The following is a 21,702-nucleotide window of genomic DNA, read 5'->3' as shown; positions in this document are numbered from 1 at the left end:
GCATCAGTCCATTCCTCTGAAGGGTTTTAAATGAGAGAGTTATTTCATCACTGCTGCTTTGAATGGGGTTTTGAGACAAGTCGTAGCAGAAGTATTCAGATCCTTTGAACGTGGCAATATATTCTTCTTTTCCTAGAGGAAAACAGATGATACATACATAAGTAAACAAATACACTATGCAAATCAGCAGGTCTTAACAGAAACAATAGCTAATCACTCCCCAAATTAACCTGCTTAATTAGATTTCATGACATGAACTCTGTCTCAGTCAAACAGTACAGTAGGGGGCAGTATTTTTTTTAATTTTATTATTATTATACTTTAAGTTTTAGGGTACATGTGCACAACATGCAGGTTTGTTACATATGTATACATGTGCCACGCTGGTGTGCTGCACCCATTAACTCGTCATTTAGCATTAGGCATATCTCCTAATGCTATCCCTTTCCCCTCCCCCAACCCCACAACAGTCCCCGGTGTGTGATGTTCCCCTTCCTGTGTCCATGTGTTCTCATTGTTCAATTCCCACCTATGAGTGAGAACATGCAGTGTTTGGTTTTTTGTCCTTGAGACAGTTTGCTGAGAATGATGGTTTCCAGCTTCATCACACGTATGTTTATTGCGGCACTATTCACAATAGCAAAGACTTGGAACCAACCCAAATGTCCAATAATGATAGACTGGATTAAGAAAATGTGGCACATATACACCGTGGAATACTAGGTGGCAGTATATTTTTAATAAATCTCAACTATTGGGCCATCAACTGCAGTAGCTAAAGCTGACATTCTTGAAAATTCAATTAATTTTTCAGTATCACTGCAAGAGCTCTGATCAGAGAAAGTAGTTCTGTGATATCTCCAGGGCATGAATCAGGTACCATAAATGCATATTGGATGGTTCCACTCTGCTGACAACAATGGATTCCAAGATGTTTTCAACATTCTTTCCATCCAACTGAGGCATTATTTTAATTTTCAGTGAGACATTTATGTTCAAAGATCTTTTTCAATGAAGAGACAAACAGTTTTATCATTGAGAGACCATAGCAAATTATCTGGTAAGGAGAAAGGAAAGAAAAAAAGATAGAATCTGGTCTGGGAGTAAACAGACCTCCTACAGAGCATGTGCATTTTTTCTCTCTGGATGGAGGGAGTAGCGATAGAAAGTCTAATGGAGTCAGCTGGATTACTGATCCATTCCCTAGTCTCATCAAGCAGATGGTAGGGCTGGCTGTTATGACACTGGTAAGAATTCTAGCACATCGTCATGGGGATAGCATGTAAATGAAGTCTCAACATTTTCTTCGTATCTCAGTCTTTACCAGATTTAGGAGTAACAAGGCAGCTCTCACAAGATGCTACACAGATCAAACAGAAAGGTGGATATTTGGAGAGAACAGTCTTCTCCCACTGATGAGGTGAGTTGAACCAAAGGAAGAATGTAAGCCATAAGACCCCCTGACTTTCTAGGCAATAATGATGCTGTGCCAAGAAAAATGAGATAGCATGGTTGGGAATCAGCTTCTGATAAACTATAAACATATAATTATAAAAGGTACTGGAGAAACTTAATCTGTCCCACTGGCAACATACTATCACTATTATGCCCCAGAGAGGTTGTTGCACTCTCCCCTGTAATAGGTTTTTAATCTCAGGACTATTTTCATTTGATTGTCAAATAACTCACGTCCTGGAATCAGAGCTCAAATCACTTTCAACGCATCAGTGCCAGATGATCTGCCTTCCTGGATGTAGAAAATGGCCATCAGTGGCTACAGGTAGTCAAACCATAGCAATAAATATCATGGTGAGCACCTACAGGTATTCACCAGGAATTGAGCCCTGGAATATCAGTCATTGACTACTAGTAAATTATTAGCCAAGACTATCAGTCAGACCAAATAATTCTGAGTAAGTCATAGGAAAGACCTCCCAATCTGTAATAGTGAATCCCTCCCATTCAAACGCTCAAAATATTGGCTGAGCACCTCCCAAGTGTTAAGCCCAGTACCAGTAATTAGGGATAATGAAGTGAACAAAATGGACTTAATTCCTGTCTCGGAAAGTTATAGTCCAGGTGTCTGCTCCCCTGGTCAGTCCAACATGGCAAGTGGTTCAATACTGGGTACAAGCACAACTATATATTACTATTATACTGAGAGAAAAATGTGGGTCAAAATATGAGTTTGGATTGCAGGTTGGCCAGTAGCTGTCACTAGAACAATTATTTGCTTTTCAAATTTTGGTTTCTGAAAATGGTTAGAGATACCAGTCTTTCAGAATGAATGTGAAGATACAATGAGATAATGTCTGTGCAGACATCTGGTAAAGTTGATATGTTGGTGATAAATAGTCGATGTCTTCCTGCTTGACTGATTAATGTGATAAATGTGATAAATGATCTAAAACAAACAACATAAATCATATGTTATTATGAAATATAGAATTTTCTGTTTAAGATAAGAAACAGGACAAGGATTCCCACTGTCAACATTTATATTCAATGCTACACTTGACGTTGTAGCTAATGCAGGAAGACAAGAAAAATATATGAACATTGTAAAGATTATAAATGAAGAAAATCATGTCATATAAGCAAACATATTGCACAAATGGAAAGACTAAACTAATCTACAAAAATTATTTGGCTTAATAAGAGACTTTGGAAAGAATTTAGAGTTCTGTGTACTAGAGACAATCAATGTTTCAACATATGTAAATAGATTTATAGATTCAATAAAATCATAATCAAAATATCAAAAAAATTTTTAAAAAATGTGAAAAGCTGATTCTTCACAATCTATTTGAAAAAAAAGAGTCCCAAATAGCCATGATATGCCAGAGAAAGAAGATGAAGTAAGTTGCCTGTGTAAAGATGGACATTTATTACAAAATTATAGTGCTGAAGAAAATGCATTAGGATAGGTAAAACGAGGAGAATAACGATAATCAAACTTAAAATATTCTTAAGCATATATGAAAACAATTTATACTGTCAAGCATTTCAGATAAGTGTGCAAAAGATAGATTAGTCAATAAAGGTTACTGGGACAATCAGTTATTCATAAGAAAAAAGTGAAATTGGATCTTTACATCCTTTTGTTCACAAAAATCAATTCTACATGGATGCCTGATTTAATTTAGAGAGGTAATCTGTGAAAACTTGTCAGACAATAAATTTTGATATGGAAGAATGGAAGGATTTCTAAAATTAGCATAAAGGCACTAATAAATATTGACACATTCATCTACATTAAAATTAAGAATACTGGGTCATCAATAATACTATAGAGTAAGAAGTTAAATAACAATTTTGGAGAAAATATTTTCATTTCCTATTAATCAACAAAGGATTATAATCCAGAATATGCCAAGCACCTCAGCGAATCAATACAAAAATAAAGACAACCAATGAAGAACATAGACAAAAGAAATGTAATTTCATAGAAAAGTAGATATGTATTGCTTATGAATAATGAACAGATGTTCATTCCTATTAGTATTCAGGAAATGGTAAAAATCAAACTACATTCAGATACAATTTCATAGCCATGAAATTGACACAAAACGAAAAGAAAAGAGAGTAATTCCACATTTTGCCAAGGCTACCGAAAGTCATTCTTATATACTGCTGTTGCTGATAAAATAAAAATTGACCAACTGTAATAAGTTTCTTTTGGCATTATGCAATCCCATGGGAATTTCACATATTATAAAGAACTTGGGTCTCAGTCCTTAGAAAACAGTTAACCACGATCAGTTAACTAAACATTTGCCAATTCCTTCAACTCATTTGTCCTTGCTTATTGTTCTGCTCATTTGATGATAGGCAGTCAAGTGGGTTCTGGTTCATATATATGTATGTGTGTGTGTGTGTGTGTGTGTGTGTGTGTGTGTGTGTGTGCATACTAATAATCATATATGAAAACAATTTATATTGTCTGGCATTGCAGAGAAGTTAGCAAGATACAGAGGTCAGTAAAGGTTGCTGAGACTATTGGTTATCTATAAGAGAAAAGTGAAATTGGATCTTTACATCCTTTTGTTTCCCAAAATCAGTTCTACGTGATGAAGGATTTAATTTAGAGAGGCAATCTATGAAAGCTTTTGTCAGACACACACACACACACACACACACACACACACACGAGATCCACTTATCTGAATATGATATTTGCGAAATTTTACATTCCCACTGAATAAGTAGATCTCTGAGTCAGCAGGAGCCTTAAAGACAATCCTGTAGCCCAACCCATTAATTTACATTATTAGAGAGGCAATCTATGAAAGCTTTTGTCAGACACACACACACACACACGCACACAAACATGAGATCCACTTATCTGAATATGATGTTTGCGAAATTTTACATTCCCACTGAATAAGTAGATCTCTGAGTCAAGCAGGAGCCTTAAAGACAATCCTGTAGCCCAACCCATTAATTTACATTATTAAGAAAGCGAGGCTCATGGAGTTTATATGACCCTCAAATTCATGAAATGTGACAGTAACAGAAGTGGGACTAGGATTCAGACTACTAATCCAGATTCTGTCTAACATGCCATGAAACCTGTGTGTCAGAAAGAAGTGATATACAGCATTGTGAAAGAAAGAAAAAAAGAGAAAAAAAACTGATTGTGAAGATATGTCTTAGTAAGAAAATTATAAGTGTGTTTTAGTCTACTCAGTTTAAAAGGGCAGGGAAGCATGTAATATATTAAGAAAGATTCCACTTAGATAACTAAATCATAAAGTTTTGGAGCTTGAAGAGGTTTGGTCCAGTAAGAAGGCTATAGAATTTTATCCAAGATAACTTGTATCATTCCAAATCTTCATAACTCAGAATAAATCTCAACAAAGGTTTTGTTTGCCAGATAATATGGCATACCCAAGGGGAAAAATAATAAACAGTTTGCAATTCACTATGTCATAAACTTTGAAGTTATATGGGTGTTGATGTATTTTTAACACTATGATATTCCCCTTACTTAAAAATGAAAATATACCATTTCTTTTGTATTGTTTAATTCCAAATTTAAGTAATTCAAATTTACATTAAAGGCAACCACATAGTTTTGGAAAAAATTCAGTCTGTGGAATATACAATTACCTTAAAATGCCATAAATGGGACATAAATCTAAGCAAGGAAAATATTTCTTCCTATGTTCTTTTTCATGAAAGAACATATATACTACATGAAAATACAAAAATCACTGTTTTTCACAATATATTTATAAGAATATTATGTTTCATCTAATCATTTGCTACCTTATAATCTTTGTAAGTAATCTTTGTGCTATTCTATAAACAAATACTAAGCAGCAGAGTGTTTACATATGTGTTTCTGCTGAACACTTAAAGAATAAGTCTATGTCCATTTTTAAATACAAGTCCCGAATAACTTTTTCATTTCTAATATGTGCTAAAACAATGAAAATGAAAAAGAAATTAGACCGAAAGCCATGTAAATGTCAATAAATACTTATATCTAGGATACAAAGAGACCTCATACAAATCAATAACAACAACAACAAAAAACAAAAACACAACACAAGCCAATGGGAAAAAAAGGATAAAGTAGTTGAAGAGACATTAAAGTATAAAAGGCTATCTTCAAAGAAATGCAAACTAAACCACAATGAAATAACAGCACACTCCACAGAATGAATAAAATGAAAAATACAAAAAAAAATCCAGTGTCAGTGAGGATGTGGGGCAGCTAGAACTCTCATACATTATTGGTAGGAACTATTTTGTGAAACTGTTTGGCATTCTTTTAAACCTGAACTTGTGCCTACCCTATGAGCCACCAATTCCACTCATAAGCATATATCCAACAAAAAATACACATATCATCAGAATAGCATACTAGAATGTTTATAGTGTTACTCTGCATAAACTATCTAAAACTTAACACTACTGAAATAACAACCAATAATAGAATGGATAAATTTCAGTATAGTCACACAATAGAATATTAAATAACAGTGTGAATCTATGAGCTGCAACTGCAACAGAAATACAGATAAATCTCACAGTAATAATGTTTAGCTAAAAAAAAAATGCCTGACACAAAAGAGAACATAGTTCTGATTCCATTTATATAAAAAATTTAAAAACAAACATAACTAGCCTCTGTTGTTGTAAATCAAGACAGTGGCTACCCTTGGTAGAGATGGAGAGGGGACAGTAGTGAGGAGAACTCTTGGGGTACAATTAAGGTTGTTCTTGATTTAAGTGTTGCTTATGGGTGTGCTAAGTATGCAAAAAATTAATTTACCTGTACATTTATGCTACATTTATCAGCATAAATACTATATTTCAATAAAATGTTTGAATAATCTGGATGATTAAGCATAAAATGAATTCGTCTGATGAAGTATTTTCTTCCTGATTAATAGGATGATATGAGAAGACACTATTCCTATTAATGCTACTATTAATAGTAAAAGCTAAAATAAAGCCAATAGTAATAATTTCAATTGTCACTTTTTAAAACTTTTCAATGAATATTAATATCCTTTAATTACCATTTGCTCTTAAGAGTAATCTCTCAAGATTAAAAAAAATAAATACCCTGCATGGTAGTAATTGTTTGAAGATCCAGATCTTAAATGTGTTGATTAATGGATTGATATCAAGATGAAAAGACCCTCTACTTCTAACCATAGCAATGTTATGATAAAATTGGGAAAAAGTAAAATTAAAAAATTTGAAGCATCTTTCCAATAGTCTACAACAATTGATTTTATGTTGCCATACAGTTGGAGGAAAATATTTAAGAGGCTGCCATGGGATTTCAGTCCTATTCCATATCCAATCCACTATAACTTAGAAGAAAATTCACAGTTCTTGCTCATCTAATTTTCTGAGAGTAAGTTCAACTTTAAGATTTTTTTGATATAAAAACAAACTTCTTATAGAAAAAAAAAGTTAACCATTACTGAACCACTTCATTGGATGTTGTAGAAGGTGTTCAATCCTTAGATGGTAGACTGAACAAATGTATTGGTTTCTACACCAAGAATCACTGATTTCTACTTTATGGGAAAAAAATGTTAAACAAAGATAGGTTAAATGACTTCCTAAGTTCACACAAAAATTGATTCTCAGGACAATGCTCCTTTGCATTACCAGTGCATAGACTATAATCTCATTAATTTGACCCAATTCCTCTATATCTTCTAAATTCACTGAACTTCTTCACCAAATAAATAATCTGCAGAGAAATTACCCACATCCTAAAGACAAGGATGCCTGTGGGCAGAACGAAGTCCCACCATCCCCAATTACATGAAGAATGTCAGGTCATTTTTGTATGCCAAAAAACTAGCCAATATTATTATTCTTGATTATATTGCTTTTCATATATATAATCCCAAATCACACAGGTTGGAAGGTTTTACTATAGTTATATTATTCAAAGATTATGTTCAACATAAACCAGAAACTAAAATCAATATATGAAAAAACAAATGAATGAAAAAAGATATTTGGGTAAGAGCTCTGCTTCATTTATTTTTCTATTCTAGAAGTCAAATATACAAAAATATTGTGCCAAAAACATCCTTTACCAAGCAGATGTACACATTAGAAGTCTGCATTATTAAAACAAATAAGCCAGCCTGTCTCTGCCATAAGAAAAAACAACTTTAGAAAAGCAGAAAAGGAAAGTCTGCTTATTGAAATTCATATGAAATTAAAGCCTCAGTCCTTAAGAAATTTAGTATTATCTTATTTGCCACGAACTGTGTAATTGAGAAATTAAAACAATAAATTGATTATTACAAGGAAAAATCACACTACTTTCAAGGGAGAGTAGTTCACTCATTAGATTTTCTACGTAATATATGTTGTAAAATATTCTAAAATTACCAACTGTTATTCAACATATGTAAATTCTGAGTCTAACTTCTCTTGTTCTACAGCGAGTAATCAAGATTTATAAAATATTCACTCTTCAAGATTTATCTCACTTAGGTAAACCTCGAGACCAATCCAGAAATAAATTGCCAAACTTCTATCAAATAATTCAAAAGAAGACCCAGGACTCTTGATGATACACTTGAGGTCACTAAATATGAAAGGTAAGTTAGACTTAGACATTATTTAGTCCAGTGCCTTCATTTATTAGATGAACAGTGTCAGGGCCCAACAGACAAAACTATGGTCACATAACTAACTGAGGAAAAGTCAGAATATAATCCTTGCCCTCTTGATAACAGTCTCAGGTTCTTCCTAATTTCTAGATATTGCCATAAAATGAGCTTCTAATTCATTACCAAAAACTAAATGCAGCTTAAATTTGAGGATATTTCTGCAAAAGAAAATAGGACATGTTCCAAAACTCTAGTACAATAATTTTCCAATCTTATTGTGCAATTGGTTTGCATTTGTTAAAATAACCAAAGGTGCTGAGAACCAAACAGGCCATTCTGTGTCTGGCTGGACTGAGTAGTCAGTTCTACATATAAAATGAGACACACAGGGAAAGGAATGAACAAATGATCCTGGAATTCACTAGGTGTGCAACATTTCAATTTCTGGGCCTGACTCAGATTCAAGTACCTACAATGTAATCTATAAGAATTAGATGCTGTATTTTTTAACCTGAAGAAAATCATTAACACAATCAAAATTAAAAGTAGCTTCATGAATATGGATTTTATAAAGATTCTCTGCAAGAAATTTGAAAATTTCTGGGTGCCAATTAATGATTACTTAATAAATAAGTAAATTATAATAATGCAATTATATTCAAGGAGATGTATAGGTATTTTGTATTTATAAACAGTCCTCATTTATGAAATGGATATGAAGTAAATAAATTTAACTATGAAATCATCTTATTACCAACTTGGTCAAGGCAATATATTCTGAGCAATTTATCTATTTAACCAAACCTCAAAGAATAGCCAATTGCTTCTTTCTCCCTAGAATCAGACTGGGGTGGTCTGTAACTCTAAAAATCTGTAATTTAATTTATCCAAATAGTGTGGCCATCTTGTAAACTGTTCTAAATTATAGCATGTATTTTTTTTAATATATACAGATGATAGCATCTTGGAAGGCAACAGCAGAGGAAAGGAGAATTTTCACAGGGAAGAGGAAAGAGTTGGTGAAAGTGAAATTGCTTTAACAAAATAATGATCTCTATACCTCCTACTCAAACTGTGGTTTGAAGGACAGTATCATCAGCATCACTTGGAGCTTGTGAGAAATTTAGAATTTCAAGGTCCCCTCGACCCCAACTTACTGGTGCAAACTCTGTATTGTAACCCGATCCCCAAGGTGATTCTAGTGTACATTAAAGTGTGAGGGTCTTGTTGTTATGAACAGATTCTTATAGTGCTGCAATTTAGAATATCTTTTAAGAATTATGAAGACAATTTTGTGTCTCTTGTATCTGAAATAAGTATTAAAGGCAAAATATATATTGATATCATGGCACTGTTCTTAAGGAATTAACATCCAGATGAATTATTTTGCATCTTTTCATTGGAAATAAAAAGCCGGGGGCGGGGTGGGGGGGGCGAAAGAATCAGAGAGCTCTGATCAGTGTGTAGACGTATAAAATATCTATTTAATATGTACCCCAGCAGAGAGTCCAGGCTTTAAATCATTGGAAGCAATCTCTCAATTATTATTCTCAACATGTTTCACCTTTAGGCAATATTACAATAAAATTCTCTGTGGGTTTGTAAACTTAGCGCCACTCTTCTGGATAAATGTAAAGGGTTTATAACTCCTGGTATATTCAACAAGTCATCATTATTAGCGAATATACTTAACAAGGTTCATGCAACTGCATTTACGGTTCTCCCTAGAAATGTCTTTGTTCATACACTGCTGCAACTGAAAACTATCATGCATTCTGGATGTAAACTGATTCAATGAAAACAAATGGGCCTGGGCTGTCACATTTCCACTTACTATAGTCAAGTGAACTTGGAACATTTTAAAGTTAGTAACACTTAGAAATGCAAGAAATATATACTGCTAACTCAAAGTCTCCTATGTTTTAAAAAAGAATGACAGTTTTTTAAAAGAAAGAAAAAAAACTAAAATTATCTTGATATCCCCAGCACATTAAGTAGAGGAGAGGGTAATAAATATGTGATAAGTGTAATGAGAAATCATGCTGAATGGGAAGAAATGTACTTTTTTAACTCCATCCATTCGTGTGCTTCATAGAAGGCTTGACCAAGGTTTTTTGGTTTATTTTGTTTTTTTTTCAGATGGAATGCTACCTTGTTATTAAAATAATGCAAACAAGTAGGTCAGTATACACTAAAATCAGTATAAAATAGGAACACTTGAATTGTTGAATATAATTCTTCACACTAGGAGCACAGGAGAAGGAACACTGAAAACCTATGGCATATCTTTGATTTCAACACAGAAAGAGCATAGAATCCAAAGGTAACACATGCAAATCCCCTATTCTAGATATTAGAAATACAACAGTAAATAAGGCTCTCAGGGTCTCCACTCTCATCAAACCAGTGATGGAGAGATAACCATAAGTGAGTCAAGTATAAGTGAGTTATATGTGAAAATGAGCAAGCAAAAGAGTGCAATGAGGGTGTGCAATAACTAGAGCAGGGAAGTTGATTTAGATGATTGGGAAAGCTTTATGAGACACTGACAATTAAATTGAGATCTTAATGCTGAGGAACCACTTGTGGGAAGATCTGGACAAAGAATAGAAAGAATAGAAAAAAATCCAGTGAGCATTGAGCACAGTTGACACTGGGGCAATGTGGGAATACAATGAAATCAGAGCTGTGGGATGGGGCTATGTCACGTAAGTCCTTCTAAATTTTGGTCAAACTCTTTGATTTTATTCCACGCACAATGGGAAGCTACTAGAATTTTATAGTTAGGAGAATGACATGGTTTGATTTACATCTCAAAAATATAACTCTGTCTGTTGTGTGGAAAATAAACTCTGGGTAGGCATGGAAGTGACAGCAGTGAGTCCAACATTTATGAAGTTATAGAACATAGGAGTATGGGCTATGAAATTATAAATACCTGGGTTCAAATCCCACTCACATGAGCACTTGGGTAAATAATCACCTTAAAGTCTTAGTTTTCTTGTCAGTAAATGAAGATAATAATACTAGGATCTATTTTATAGGGTAGTTGTAAGGATTAAACAATATATGCATAATAAGCTTTTTAAAGACTGTCAATCCATGGGATATATATGTGGAATATAAACAGAATATTTATGTATATATGTTATATTTCTTCATCTACTGCTTTTAACCATTAAGTTACTTCTTTTCCCCATCTCTTAATATCTTGGGCAGAATCACTGAATTTGTAGTCACTTTTGGTTTTTAAGTTTGGGCTAATTTGTAAGTTAATCATGTCATCATTTTTAGTTGAAGTGGAGGAGGAAGATGTAGTATGTCTCTAGGTGTCTTACCATCACCTCCCCTCAAGACCTGGCCCTTCCAGTTTTTTGGGAAGGAGCTAATGAGGGGAAGAGAAAAGAGCAGTGGTTATTCATATAGTCCTCTTTCTGTGGGCTGTACCTGCTTCTCTGGTTCACCCTTACTGACCTCTGGTGCCCTTCATGCAGTAGACTCACTAGTGCTCCATGTGACTTCCCAACAGCAGTCAACAACATGAGAGAAATTCATCTGTCTCATCCCCCAGCTCATCTCCCAGCTCTAACCTTCACACAACACCCCATAGCATCTGGCTGCTCTAATCCGCTGGCCCAGCTAGTGGCCTTCTTGTGAGTAATACTGGCTAGGTGGCGCAAGCCAAAGACTCAAAGGGATCTCTCCTTTACTGCTGCCTGTGGGCATTCTGGCTGCACCAAATGTTGATGGTACAGATTAAATTCTTTTTTTTTTTTTTTTTTTTTTTTTTGACAGAGTCTCGCTCTGTCACCTAGGCTGTAGTGCAGTGGCGCGATCTCAGCTCACTGCAACTTCCACCTCCCGGGTTCACGCCATTCTCCTGCCTCAGCCTCCCAAGTAGCTGGGATTACAGGTGCCCGCCACCATGCCTAGCTTTTTTTTTTTTTTTGTATTTTTAGTAGAGATGGGATTTCACCATGTTAGCCAGGGTGGTCTCGATCTCCTGACCTCCTGACCTTGTGATCTGCCCGCCTCGGCCTCCCAATGTGCTGGGATTACAGGTGTGAGCCACCGCGCCGAGCCAGATTAAATTCTTCTTGTCCCCTCTTTCTACCCTGCCAGTCCTCTTCTTCCCTCCTCAGAAAGGCATAGGGCAGGCCAGCAAGTTTTATGCATACAAAGTCATGCATTGGGAACACAGAACATCAGCTTTCATTTCTTTCCCAGCATACACAGGCTCTACATGTGATTCTATAGTTTTTTCCCTCAATTACTTTCGGTAAAAAAAGCAAACCTCTTCACTAACAATACGTTTTACAGAGCCTATGCCTTAAAGACTCTGTGCTTACCTATCCCTCACTGCTTAGGTAGATAAGGGAGGTGGGAAGTGGGGAGTCAGAAGTAGTTGCAGGGTCAGTCTTTCTGTCCTCTAGTAAATGCTGAGGAAGGTAACTGGCCAGTTTAGGGAGGTCCCATTTGCAATGAAGCCTACTTAAATTCTTTTCTTTAAGAAGGTTCTAATCAACAATTCTATGAGAAAAATTTCCATTCAACATATGGTGGACAATCAATTAATGTTAGATATTATGATCATTACTATTAAAGTAACCACTATGTTTAAAATCACTACTCAGCAGTTTTAAAAAATCAGCTTTTTACCAAATGTTTTATTACCCAGAATATCACGATGCCCAACACCCTCATTCTAGGAGCACTTGGTTAATTGAGGTTCATGACATAAGAAGGAGATTGAAGTATTGTAAATAGAAAAAAAATACATGTTTCTATTGATGGTTTATTCTTTTAAACAAGTTTGTGCCTGAGTGACTTACGAAATAATTTTATAAAATATTTGCTATTTTTTTTTTATTTGCTCAGGGAAACGCATCAGGCTAAGAATTATGAGAGTGAAACACTGGTTTCTTCTTGGACACTTTTCAGCTCTGTCCTTGACCACCCTACTTAGCCTCACTGGGCCTCATTTTCCCTCCTGGCAAAATGACATAGTCAGACTAAGTGATCTCCAATGTTTCTTTCCATTCTAAAACTCTATGGTTCTATAACATTCTTGATTTACTGAGCCACTGTTTCACTGATTCATTCAATAAACATTTATTGACATCCAATTCTGTGCCAAATTCAATTGCTCTCCTGCTGTCAAAATCAGGCAACATGCTAGAGTTAAAATGTCTTTAAAGATTTCTGATGGCTGCTGCTTTTAAAAGGAACTTCCCATAGCAACCCCTACCTCTTTGTGCTTCTAGAGCTAGCTCTCCTATTATTCTGTGAGGACTTAAAAATTCAGAAAGACAAAGGAATATGGAAAGGCCTTGTATTCACAACCTACTAGATGTAAATTTCCTATTCCTAATCACCTTTCTTCCACCACCCAGAAAACAACACCTTCAATGGATTTGCTAGTGTTACAGATTGTGTTTGATTATTTGTCCCCAAATTTAAAGTACTTCTTCATACAATTGCAAATACATACATAGAAAATAAAATATTTAAAAAGAAAGCTAATATTATATACTATAAGTCTTAATTTGAGATTATACATATTTATCCAATAAAAGTATACAAGGATCAATCAATACTGACTAGTGTTTCCCTATGGGCTCCATGGATAGAGCCCATAATTTGAAATTAGGAGCCCTAGGTTCAGTTCCTCACTTTATGGTTGGTGCTATATGTCCAAGAGCAGTAAATGTAGCTGAGTCTGACTTTACTTCAATATAATGAACATAGATATTCTGTTATGCTGCATTTTCAGATTTTTAAAAAATTAAGATCTTTAATATAAATTATGAAACTGTTCTTATTAATTATATACTGGGTCTTCCATAACTTCCCGTTACCCCATCTATCATAGCTGTATTGAAAACATCATTAATCAACATTCTCTAGCTCAGTATTTTTCATCCCAGATTCCCTATCTGGTTTGAGTACTGTTTTCTCAATTATCTGAAGGGTAGTATAAAACCAGCATCATTCCAGATGCATAGGAGAGAAGCTATTTCATTAAATAAGACAGATTCCTTAGGGTTTTATTCCCATCCCAAGTTCAATAGAGTTACAGATTAAGTGCAGACACACAGAATTTATGAGAAAGACTTGAGGTAACTCACAGAATAGAAGGAATTGCTAAACCACGAATTCTTGGAGAGGAAGATACTCTGGGTAAACCCAAACTCTTGAACTCACAGTTCCTGGTCTCCTCTAGGTTTGCACCACTCATATAATTGAGCTCCAGTGAACTTGAGGTAATTCTTTTCAGTTTCTGAATTCCCCAAATCAGAAAACTTGGATAGCTCTACTCGTGTTAGAAGCCAATTCCCAGATCAGTCTTTGTGGTTGGAATAGGGAGGAGGGGACAAGATTATAAAGCAGGGACATGCCAGAGAATGGCTGTGAGGGGACAGCCTAATCATTCATTAACACCTGGCATGGTCCACAAGTTAGTATTTAGATCTAGTATTTAAAAAAAAATTTTCCTAGGATGATGAAATTATTACCATCTCTTTTTTAGTTTTACCTTTGACATAAATTTAGATCTTAGGATCCAAGGTAAATAATGAATTTCAGCTGAATTGTGACAAGCTTTATTTAAATTGTGCATCTTTATCAGAGATCTAAGCTAAACACAGAATTATAAACTTTATAGTTGGAAGAGGGAGATCCATAACGTTTACGAGACTTTCTCTGGTGCACAGGCAAAGTTGGGATGAAAAGCTGGGTCTCTAGATCAGTTGACTCAAAACAGAGATGATCACCAGAATCACCTGGAAAGCTTTCTACAAGAGTATATTTCCAGGAACCCTACCCACTTCCGCTTTAATAATATTGGGGTGGATCTCTTGCTAACATATTATTATTTTTTTAGTTTCTAGTTCCAATGACCAGTTTATTTTACAATTCAATGTTTTGCAGTTTTTGCTTTTTATTTTTGTTAAAGTAATGGGCCTTCTCTCACCTTATTCTCCATCGAAAGAATTCACATCCCAACAAATAGCACAAAATACACAATAAAATAGACATATTATAACAGAAGCAATCAAAAAGCAGAGCACATTCTCACTATTTAGTTTGGAAGCAATTTCATTGGTTAGAGAACATTCTGGCCAAACTGAATAATACCACCTCTTGAATATGTAGTTATAATTCACAATACATCCATTCACTTCTCAGAGTGAGCGTTCTCTGGTCTCATGGATAGGACACATTCCACATTCACAGGCTGCAATTGCTTTTTTTGTTGCTGTTTTCTTTTCTACTTGTGGGTAAACCAAATACCATATTAAAACAAATTATTTCTCCTTTTAAAGATCATTTTCCTTGACAGTATATGGCAAGAATATTTGATATATTTTATAGCCCATGCTTGAAATAAGTTGCCTCCTCCTCCATTAACCATATGATATGCCTTCCCTACCAACAATTCACAAAACTATACAAGTTAAAGAGGTCTTCTATTCAAGGGCTTTGAAAAATTTCTTCCCAGGTACCCAGGACACATATACAATACCTAAGCTTTCTACCCTCAATACACTCTTCTACTTTTGATAGGAATAGAAATTCTTCTAAATTGATTTCATAATCCACCAATGGTTCACCATCCATACTTTGGAAAACACAAACATTATTTGACCTTTCCATTTTATACATTAAAAAAACGAAGGTCCAGAGAAGTTAACAGACTTGGCAAAGACCACTCAGCTTATGAATGCGTTGGACTAGAATTTGGCTTTATGACCCTATATCGTGTGTTCTTTCTATCACACTTTTATGCATTTATTATTTTTTCTTTCCTTTATTTATTTATTTATTTTTTGAGACAGATTCTTGCTCTGTCACCCAGGCTGGAGTGCAGTGGCATGATCTCAGCTCATTACAATCTCTGCCTCCTGGGTTCAAGCGATTCTCCTGCCTCAGGCTCCCAAGTAGCTAGGATTACAGACTTCCACCATTACGCCCAGCTAATTTTTGTATTTTTAGTACAGACGAGGTCTTACCTTGTTGGCCAGGCTGGTCTCGAATGCCTGACCTCAAGTGATCTGCCTGCCTTAGCCTCCCAAAGTGCTAAGACTATAGGTGTGAACCACCATGCCCAGACACTTTTCTGCATTTTTAATGTTATTTTGGATAGATTTAAATGGACATCTTCACAGTTTCAGGATGGAAATATTCATTCTGTAAAATACATGACAGTCTATTTTTTCATCATGACATTCCATCCTAATTTGATCCCTATCCTAGATACCCAATTTTATAACTCCTTGAGAAAATATATAAAATTATACCTTCATAACTTTCGTATCATCAAACAATATTACTATTATTTTTCTCAGTTACAATATCAAAGTGAAGTAATCATCCCAACTACCTCACCATATTTGCACTAATTATGTTAGCCTCTCAACATCAAATTTTGTTTTTTGCAGTTTCTTTTTATATGTATTATTATAAAATTATTTGACTCAAATGTTTGAATATTCCTACTTAAAAACAGATAATGGATTTTATTTTGATAGTATTCCCACAATAGGAATAGACTCTATATCATTTTGTAATAAAAATTACATTAAATACACATCATAATCTTGACCAGAAGTTAATTATTAGCAAATGCTAACAATTACCAGGCATGTCAGGCTAAGGTGATGTGACAAAATGTCTAGTATTCATAAGAGTTGTCAAATTAACACCAAAGCAATATCAAGTAAAGAGCATTAAAAAGTAGTAATGCCTTGGCCCCAGACCCCACCTCAATGTTCTATTTTAATTATCACCATAAGACTTGGGCACTGGGATTTTCAGAAGCTTCTCAGGTGATTCTAATATGCAGAAATGGTAAAAACACAAGAGTTTAGAGAGATATGACCTAGGCATTCAATGTGTAATATCTGTGGCTCTATAACTGTATAAACTTTGTGTAATGATATCACCAAACCTTATGGTTCTTTAAACTACAATTATACTTTAGATATGATCTATGTATAATATTGCCTTAAATTTGCATACTGCTTATGTAACTTATCAGGAAACTGGCATATTTTCTCTTATAAAGGAGAAACACTTAAATGCATTTCTTCCTCCCTTTTCCCAATTAATATAGGCTTAGATGTTACATTATCAGACTGTCCTTTGTAAGCATCTGATTTTAACTCTCAAGCTTTCTTTGTAAGGGCCAATATTTATGTAAAACCACACAAATGAATATGCAATCCCACAACAATAAATAACTATACTGATATTACATACTGCCTTTGCAAAGGAAATATCATCTGAGAGTAATACAGGATTGTATCTTGCAACTGACTTAGATAATCACATTTGCCCAGATACAGAGAAGTCCCTAATTAGCTAAATTCAGTTGTTTTCAATTTTTTCTAAATTTACGATTGTAGCCTTTCTCTAAAACTCACTGTACAAATATATATGCTTTAAGTATTTCTGGTGAAAACTTATGTAACCATTCAAAGAAGGCAACTGTCGATATTATATTCTAAAGAGAAGGTCATGTAAGAAAGTCTTGGGATAAAATAAGTGGATAAAGAAATAAATAAAGACAAAGAACAAGAGCTAGTCCTGAAACAGTTTATGAGAAGAGTAGACACCCCATCCATCAGTAGCTTTTCCTGGATAGGCTCATCTTTCTTTAACAAGTTGACACATCTGCAAACTGCAGGCTGAAATTTTAAGTGTCTAAACTGCTTTTCCTTCTTCTAATAGAAAAGGTACAAAAAATGGTTTTTGCTTCCTTTACTGCTCTGCCTTAATAAACAATTGGCTCAAGGTTTTAACCAAGCCAAATGTTGACTAAAAGCCTCCTCATAAAAGGCTTTAATACATTTTTGATTGTGTTTTCTTTATATGTATTTCAATTTGATGACAATTTCTTCCCCATTTCCCTCATTTGCTGCTGCATCTTGGACTAATTAAAAAGCAGGTTCTTTGGAAGCTGGAATGAGAGAAAATGGAAGAGTGGGCAGGTGGGTCAAGATTGAATGTCCCTGGCTCTGGCAATACATAGGGTTCTCTTCAGTGAAACATTCTCCATCTAGCTCAGATTCAAGGAAGGCACAGAAGAAGCCCTTCAGCCTTTCCTACTTCAGGTCAGAGTTCTTTTTATATTTGGCATACAACCCAGAGACATCAGATTTCTATACAAAATGGAAAGTTTTACTCTTCCCAGCAATTCCACTGCATTCTGTGGCCTCTGGGTGCTGTGGGCAGCCTTAGCAGATTTGAGGCATCTCTTAGGGCAAAGTGGTTTTGAGGTATTCTTGGCGAATGGGAAGAATAATTTAACTTCTCTTGGAATAAGATCACATTCAGCAGAAAAGATCTGCTGTGCTCAAGGTCATAAATCTTGGCTCTGTGAATATTCAGTTATTCAGCAGATAGCCACTCCAAGCCTTCAGAGCACTTTTGGATGCTGCTGCAGGTGTTTCCTGTAGAGAACTCCCTGACATCCACTGAGTTCTTGCATCTGCATTTACCCTTCTTGATGCTGTCCATTCTGCTCTCTGAAAAAAATATATTCTCTTACACTTATGCACATGTATGAAATCCTAGAGATTTCCCTGAATCAACATATGTATATAGATATATAATTGACAGAATAAAGTCTCAAGGGATAAAATATATTTATAATTTTGTATTTCACTTGAAAATTGTAAGGACCATTTTATAATGTATTGCTTGCAAAATAAGTCATGGAAGCCCTGAAAAATTAATCCATTCACTAATCAAAGAAACATATATTAAAGACCTACTATGCATGAGGCACCATGCTAATTGCTTTGAAGAAGACAAAGCTGAATTAGACAGGGATCCAGTTTACAAGATACTCGCAATGCAAAGGGGGATACAAGACATACAAAAGGCTATGGAACTTAAAAAGAAGAAAAAAAAATTCTAAAGTATTGAGATACATTTCATTACAAGGCAAATCTTAGATAACATCTTGAAAGAGGACACATTTAAAATTTAGGAGATTTGAGGAAAAGATCCTCCAGAGTATGATAAAAAATGAGTGAAGGTTTTGAGGTGAGAAATAAAATTAATGAAATTTGACTCGATCTAAGGTGACATCATGAAGAATAATGGCAAATGAAGTTAATAAGTTTGTTTCAGGCCAGCTTGTAAAAGGCCTTGAATAAAGAAAAAGGAATTCCTTATATTTTTTATTAGAATATCCAACTTAAAGTGAATGGTGAATTATTGATTGGCATGGATTTAGGGACAATTGCATGTCATCTTTTTCTGTTATTAATATTACTGTTTTGAACAATGCAATCTACCAAATTGAAGGTAATAGTTTCAATGTAAAAATATGCACAGTTAAGCATTTGGAAAGCACTATTCAGGTTTAGTATATAGGAGGAAACAGGGATGGGAATGGTCTATTAATAGACATTTTTATTCTTCCTCCTTATCAAATAGACCAATATGTGTGGAGGAAAAGCCTTCTTCTAAAAAAGGGTTTGTTTTACACTACCTGTCAAACAGGATATTGGTCCACTCAAGGATATAAAACTAAGTTATATTCTATTTAACTGTGAGATATATTCCAATAAATTGCAGTAAACATAATCTTAAAATATTATAAAGAGGCCTCAGATTGTTTAAAAATACTATATTGAATATATGAGAAATAACAGTTCAAGATATTCTTTAAAGTATATCCTATGTAAATGCCAATTTTTCTTTACAGAATAAATTTGACTACAAATGCATACAGTGCCTAAGTATATTTTTATCTTGATTTTGTTCCTTTTGTTGTGTTTAAGAGCCCAGACTCCAGAATCACAGGAGACAAAGTGCCACTTCATCATTTATTAGCGCTGTTTGTGTGGGCACGCTATTTAAACATTCCAATCCTTTATTTTCTCCTAAATAAAACGTAAAAAAAGTAATGTTTACTCAGAGGTTAATGAGTTGACACTTATAAAATTATTAGCATGGAGCCTGGCCTCAGATATCATTCCCTTCTGTATACAATTTTTATGTGGCTGTTCTTTAAACTTATAAATCATATCCATCAGACATTTTACTTCATGGCAAGCTGCTTTTATTTCTAATTAAGAAAACATTCCTGACTCCGAAATTTATAAAGATGTTTTTGTCTCTTTTCTTCTAGTATTTCTACAATATTGTAATGCATTTAGTGTTTATCCATATGAATGGTATGATATTGGAATCTAATTTTACTTTTCCACATAATATAATCAGTTCTTCCAATACTATTAAGTATTGTATCCTTTATGTAATTATTAAATATCATATATAACAGATAAAAAACTCTGTATGTACTTACATCGATTTCTAGGCTCCACTTTCTCTAAACATCCCTTGTCTGTTTCTATGCCAGAACTAGACTGTTTTATTTATAGCTGTTTCATAGTACTTTTCGGTATCATGCTGGTAACTTCCCTAAACTGTTACTTTTCTCAAAAAATTTAGGCTTTTATAAACATTTAGCTTGCATATCAATTTTACAGTTTGTCAAGTCCCTAACCTCCTTCCCAAATTGAGACTGTGAATTGAATTGCCCTCAATCTATAATTTATTTTAAAGTTTGAATCATCCTATTCAGAGGCACAAAGTTGTCGGGTTTTTTTTTGTTTGTTTTTTACTTATTTTGGTCCTGCTTTGTGCCCTTCCCTAAAGTGTTATTATTTCTTTATGTAAATCTTACATAAAACCAGTATTTTTTAACATTCAGGTAAGATTTCTATATTCCTAGGATCTTCATGTGGAAAAAAAAAACCTTAATGATTTAAACAGCTATATTAACTTGATATATGTAATTATTTGCGAGAAAATCTAGTCAATAACTTTTGCCTTCCCACTCCAGACTTCTACCCTGATTATGTTAGTTAATTGAATTGGAAAGAAAAATATTTATTCTTTATATTATTTTTTCTGATCTGAAAAAGATAGCTTGTTTCCACCAGAGTATATTCATATTAATAGCCACCAAGCTATACTACTTTCAAATTATATTTATGACAATAAATGATTTCTATAAATTTTAGAGAAGACTATCAAAAGCAAAAGAAATAAATACAAAAATTAACTGGGAACAAATAAGCAACCCCTGGATGATTCATCTCTATGACCCTACAGTCAGAAACCAAAGAATAATACAACCTGATGGACGGCTATGGAATGAAATAAAATTCTCTATTACCAGTTCACTAGAAGAATTTTTTTCCCCCAAGTTTGATCTCTTTATTTAGTTTATCCTCCAGGTTAAAAGAAAATTATTAACTATTACTCACCAATAACTCAGTAAGTAAAAATTTTGCAAATTCAGTCATTTCAACATGCCAGGGAATATCTAAAGGTATATATATAAATATTTATATATAAATTTTACATATGTATATAGAATAAATATATATATAAAATATATATGAATATAAACATTCAGGTAGGATATTTATATTTTTATATATATAAGGATACATAAACAAAAAATATATTTATATTTCTTTTTCAAATGCGCGGCTTTTATATATATATTTCTTTTTCAAAAGCATGGCTACATAAATTTCTTCATTTTGATGTTCTGCTTCTCTTCAGTTTGATC

At 34.1% G+C, this 21,702-nt stretch overlaps 1 protein-coding gene and 1 long non-coding RNA gene across 23 annotated transcripts in view; one reads left to right on the top strand and one right to left on the bottom strand.

The window, feature by feature from the left end:
* Positions 1-21,702, bottom strand: part of NRXN1 (neurexin 1) — a 1,133,558-nt gene that overhangs the window by 720,923 nt on the left and 390,933 nt on the right. For all 21 annotated transcript variants that reach the window (XM_063648738.1, XM_063648746.1, XM_063648747.1 and 18 more), the window contains one exon: positions 1-132. This exon is cut by the window's left edge and continues 170 nt beyond it. In XM_063648738.1, coding sequence (XP_063504808.1) covers positions 1-132 — 132 coding nt within the window. The remainder of the gene's footprint in view (positions 133-21,702) is intronic.
* On the top strand, positions 1,268-9,442 carry LOC129030075 (uncharacterized). Of its 2 annotated transcripts, XR_008500549.1 has the most exons (4): positions 1,270-1,420; positions 6,768-6,877; positions 7,984-8,090; positions 9,056-9,442. It is a non-coding gene; the product is annotated as an uncharacterized LOC129030075 (long non-coding RNA). The 2 variants fall into 2 exon arrangements; XR_008500548.1 differs by lacking the exon at positions 6,768-6,877 and having other exon boundaries at positions 1,268-1,420.

The sequence above is a fragment of the Pongo pygmaeus genome, chromosome 12 (genome assembly GCF_028885625.2).
Source record: "Pongo pygmaeus isolate AG05252 chromosome 12, NHGRI_mPonPyg2-v2.0_pri, whole genome shotgun sequence".
NCBI lineage: Eukaryota > Metazoa > Chordata > Mammalia > Primates > Hominidae > Pongo > Pongo pygmaeus.
This window is presented reverse-complemented; position numbering and strand designations above follow the sequence as displayed.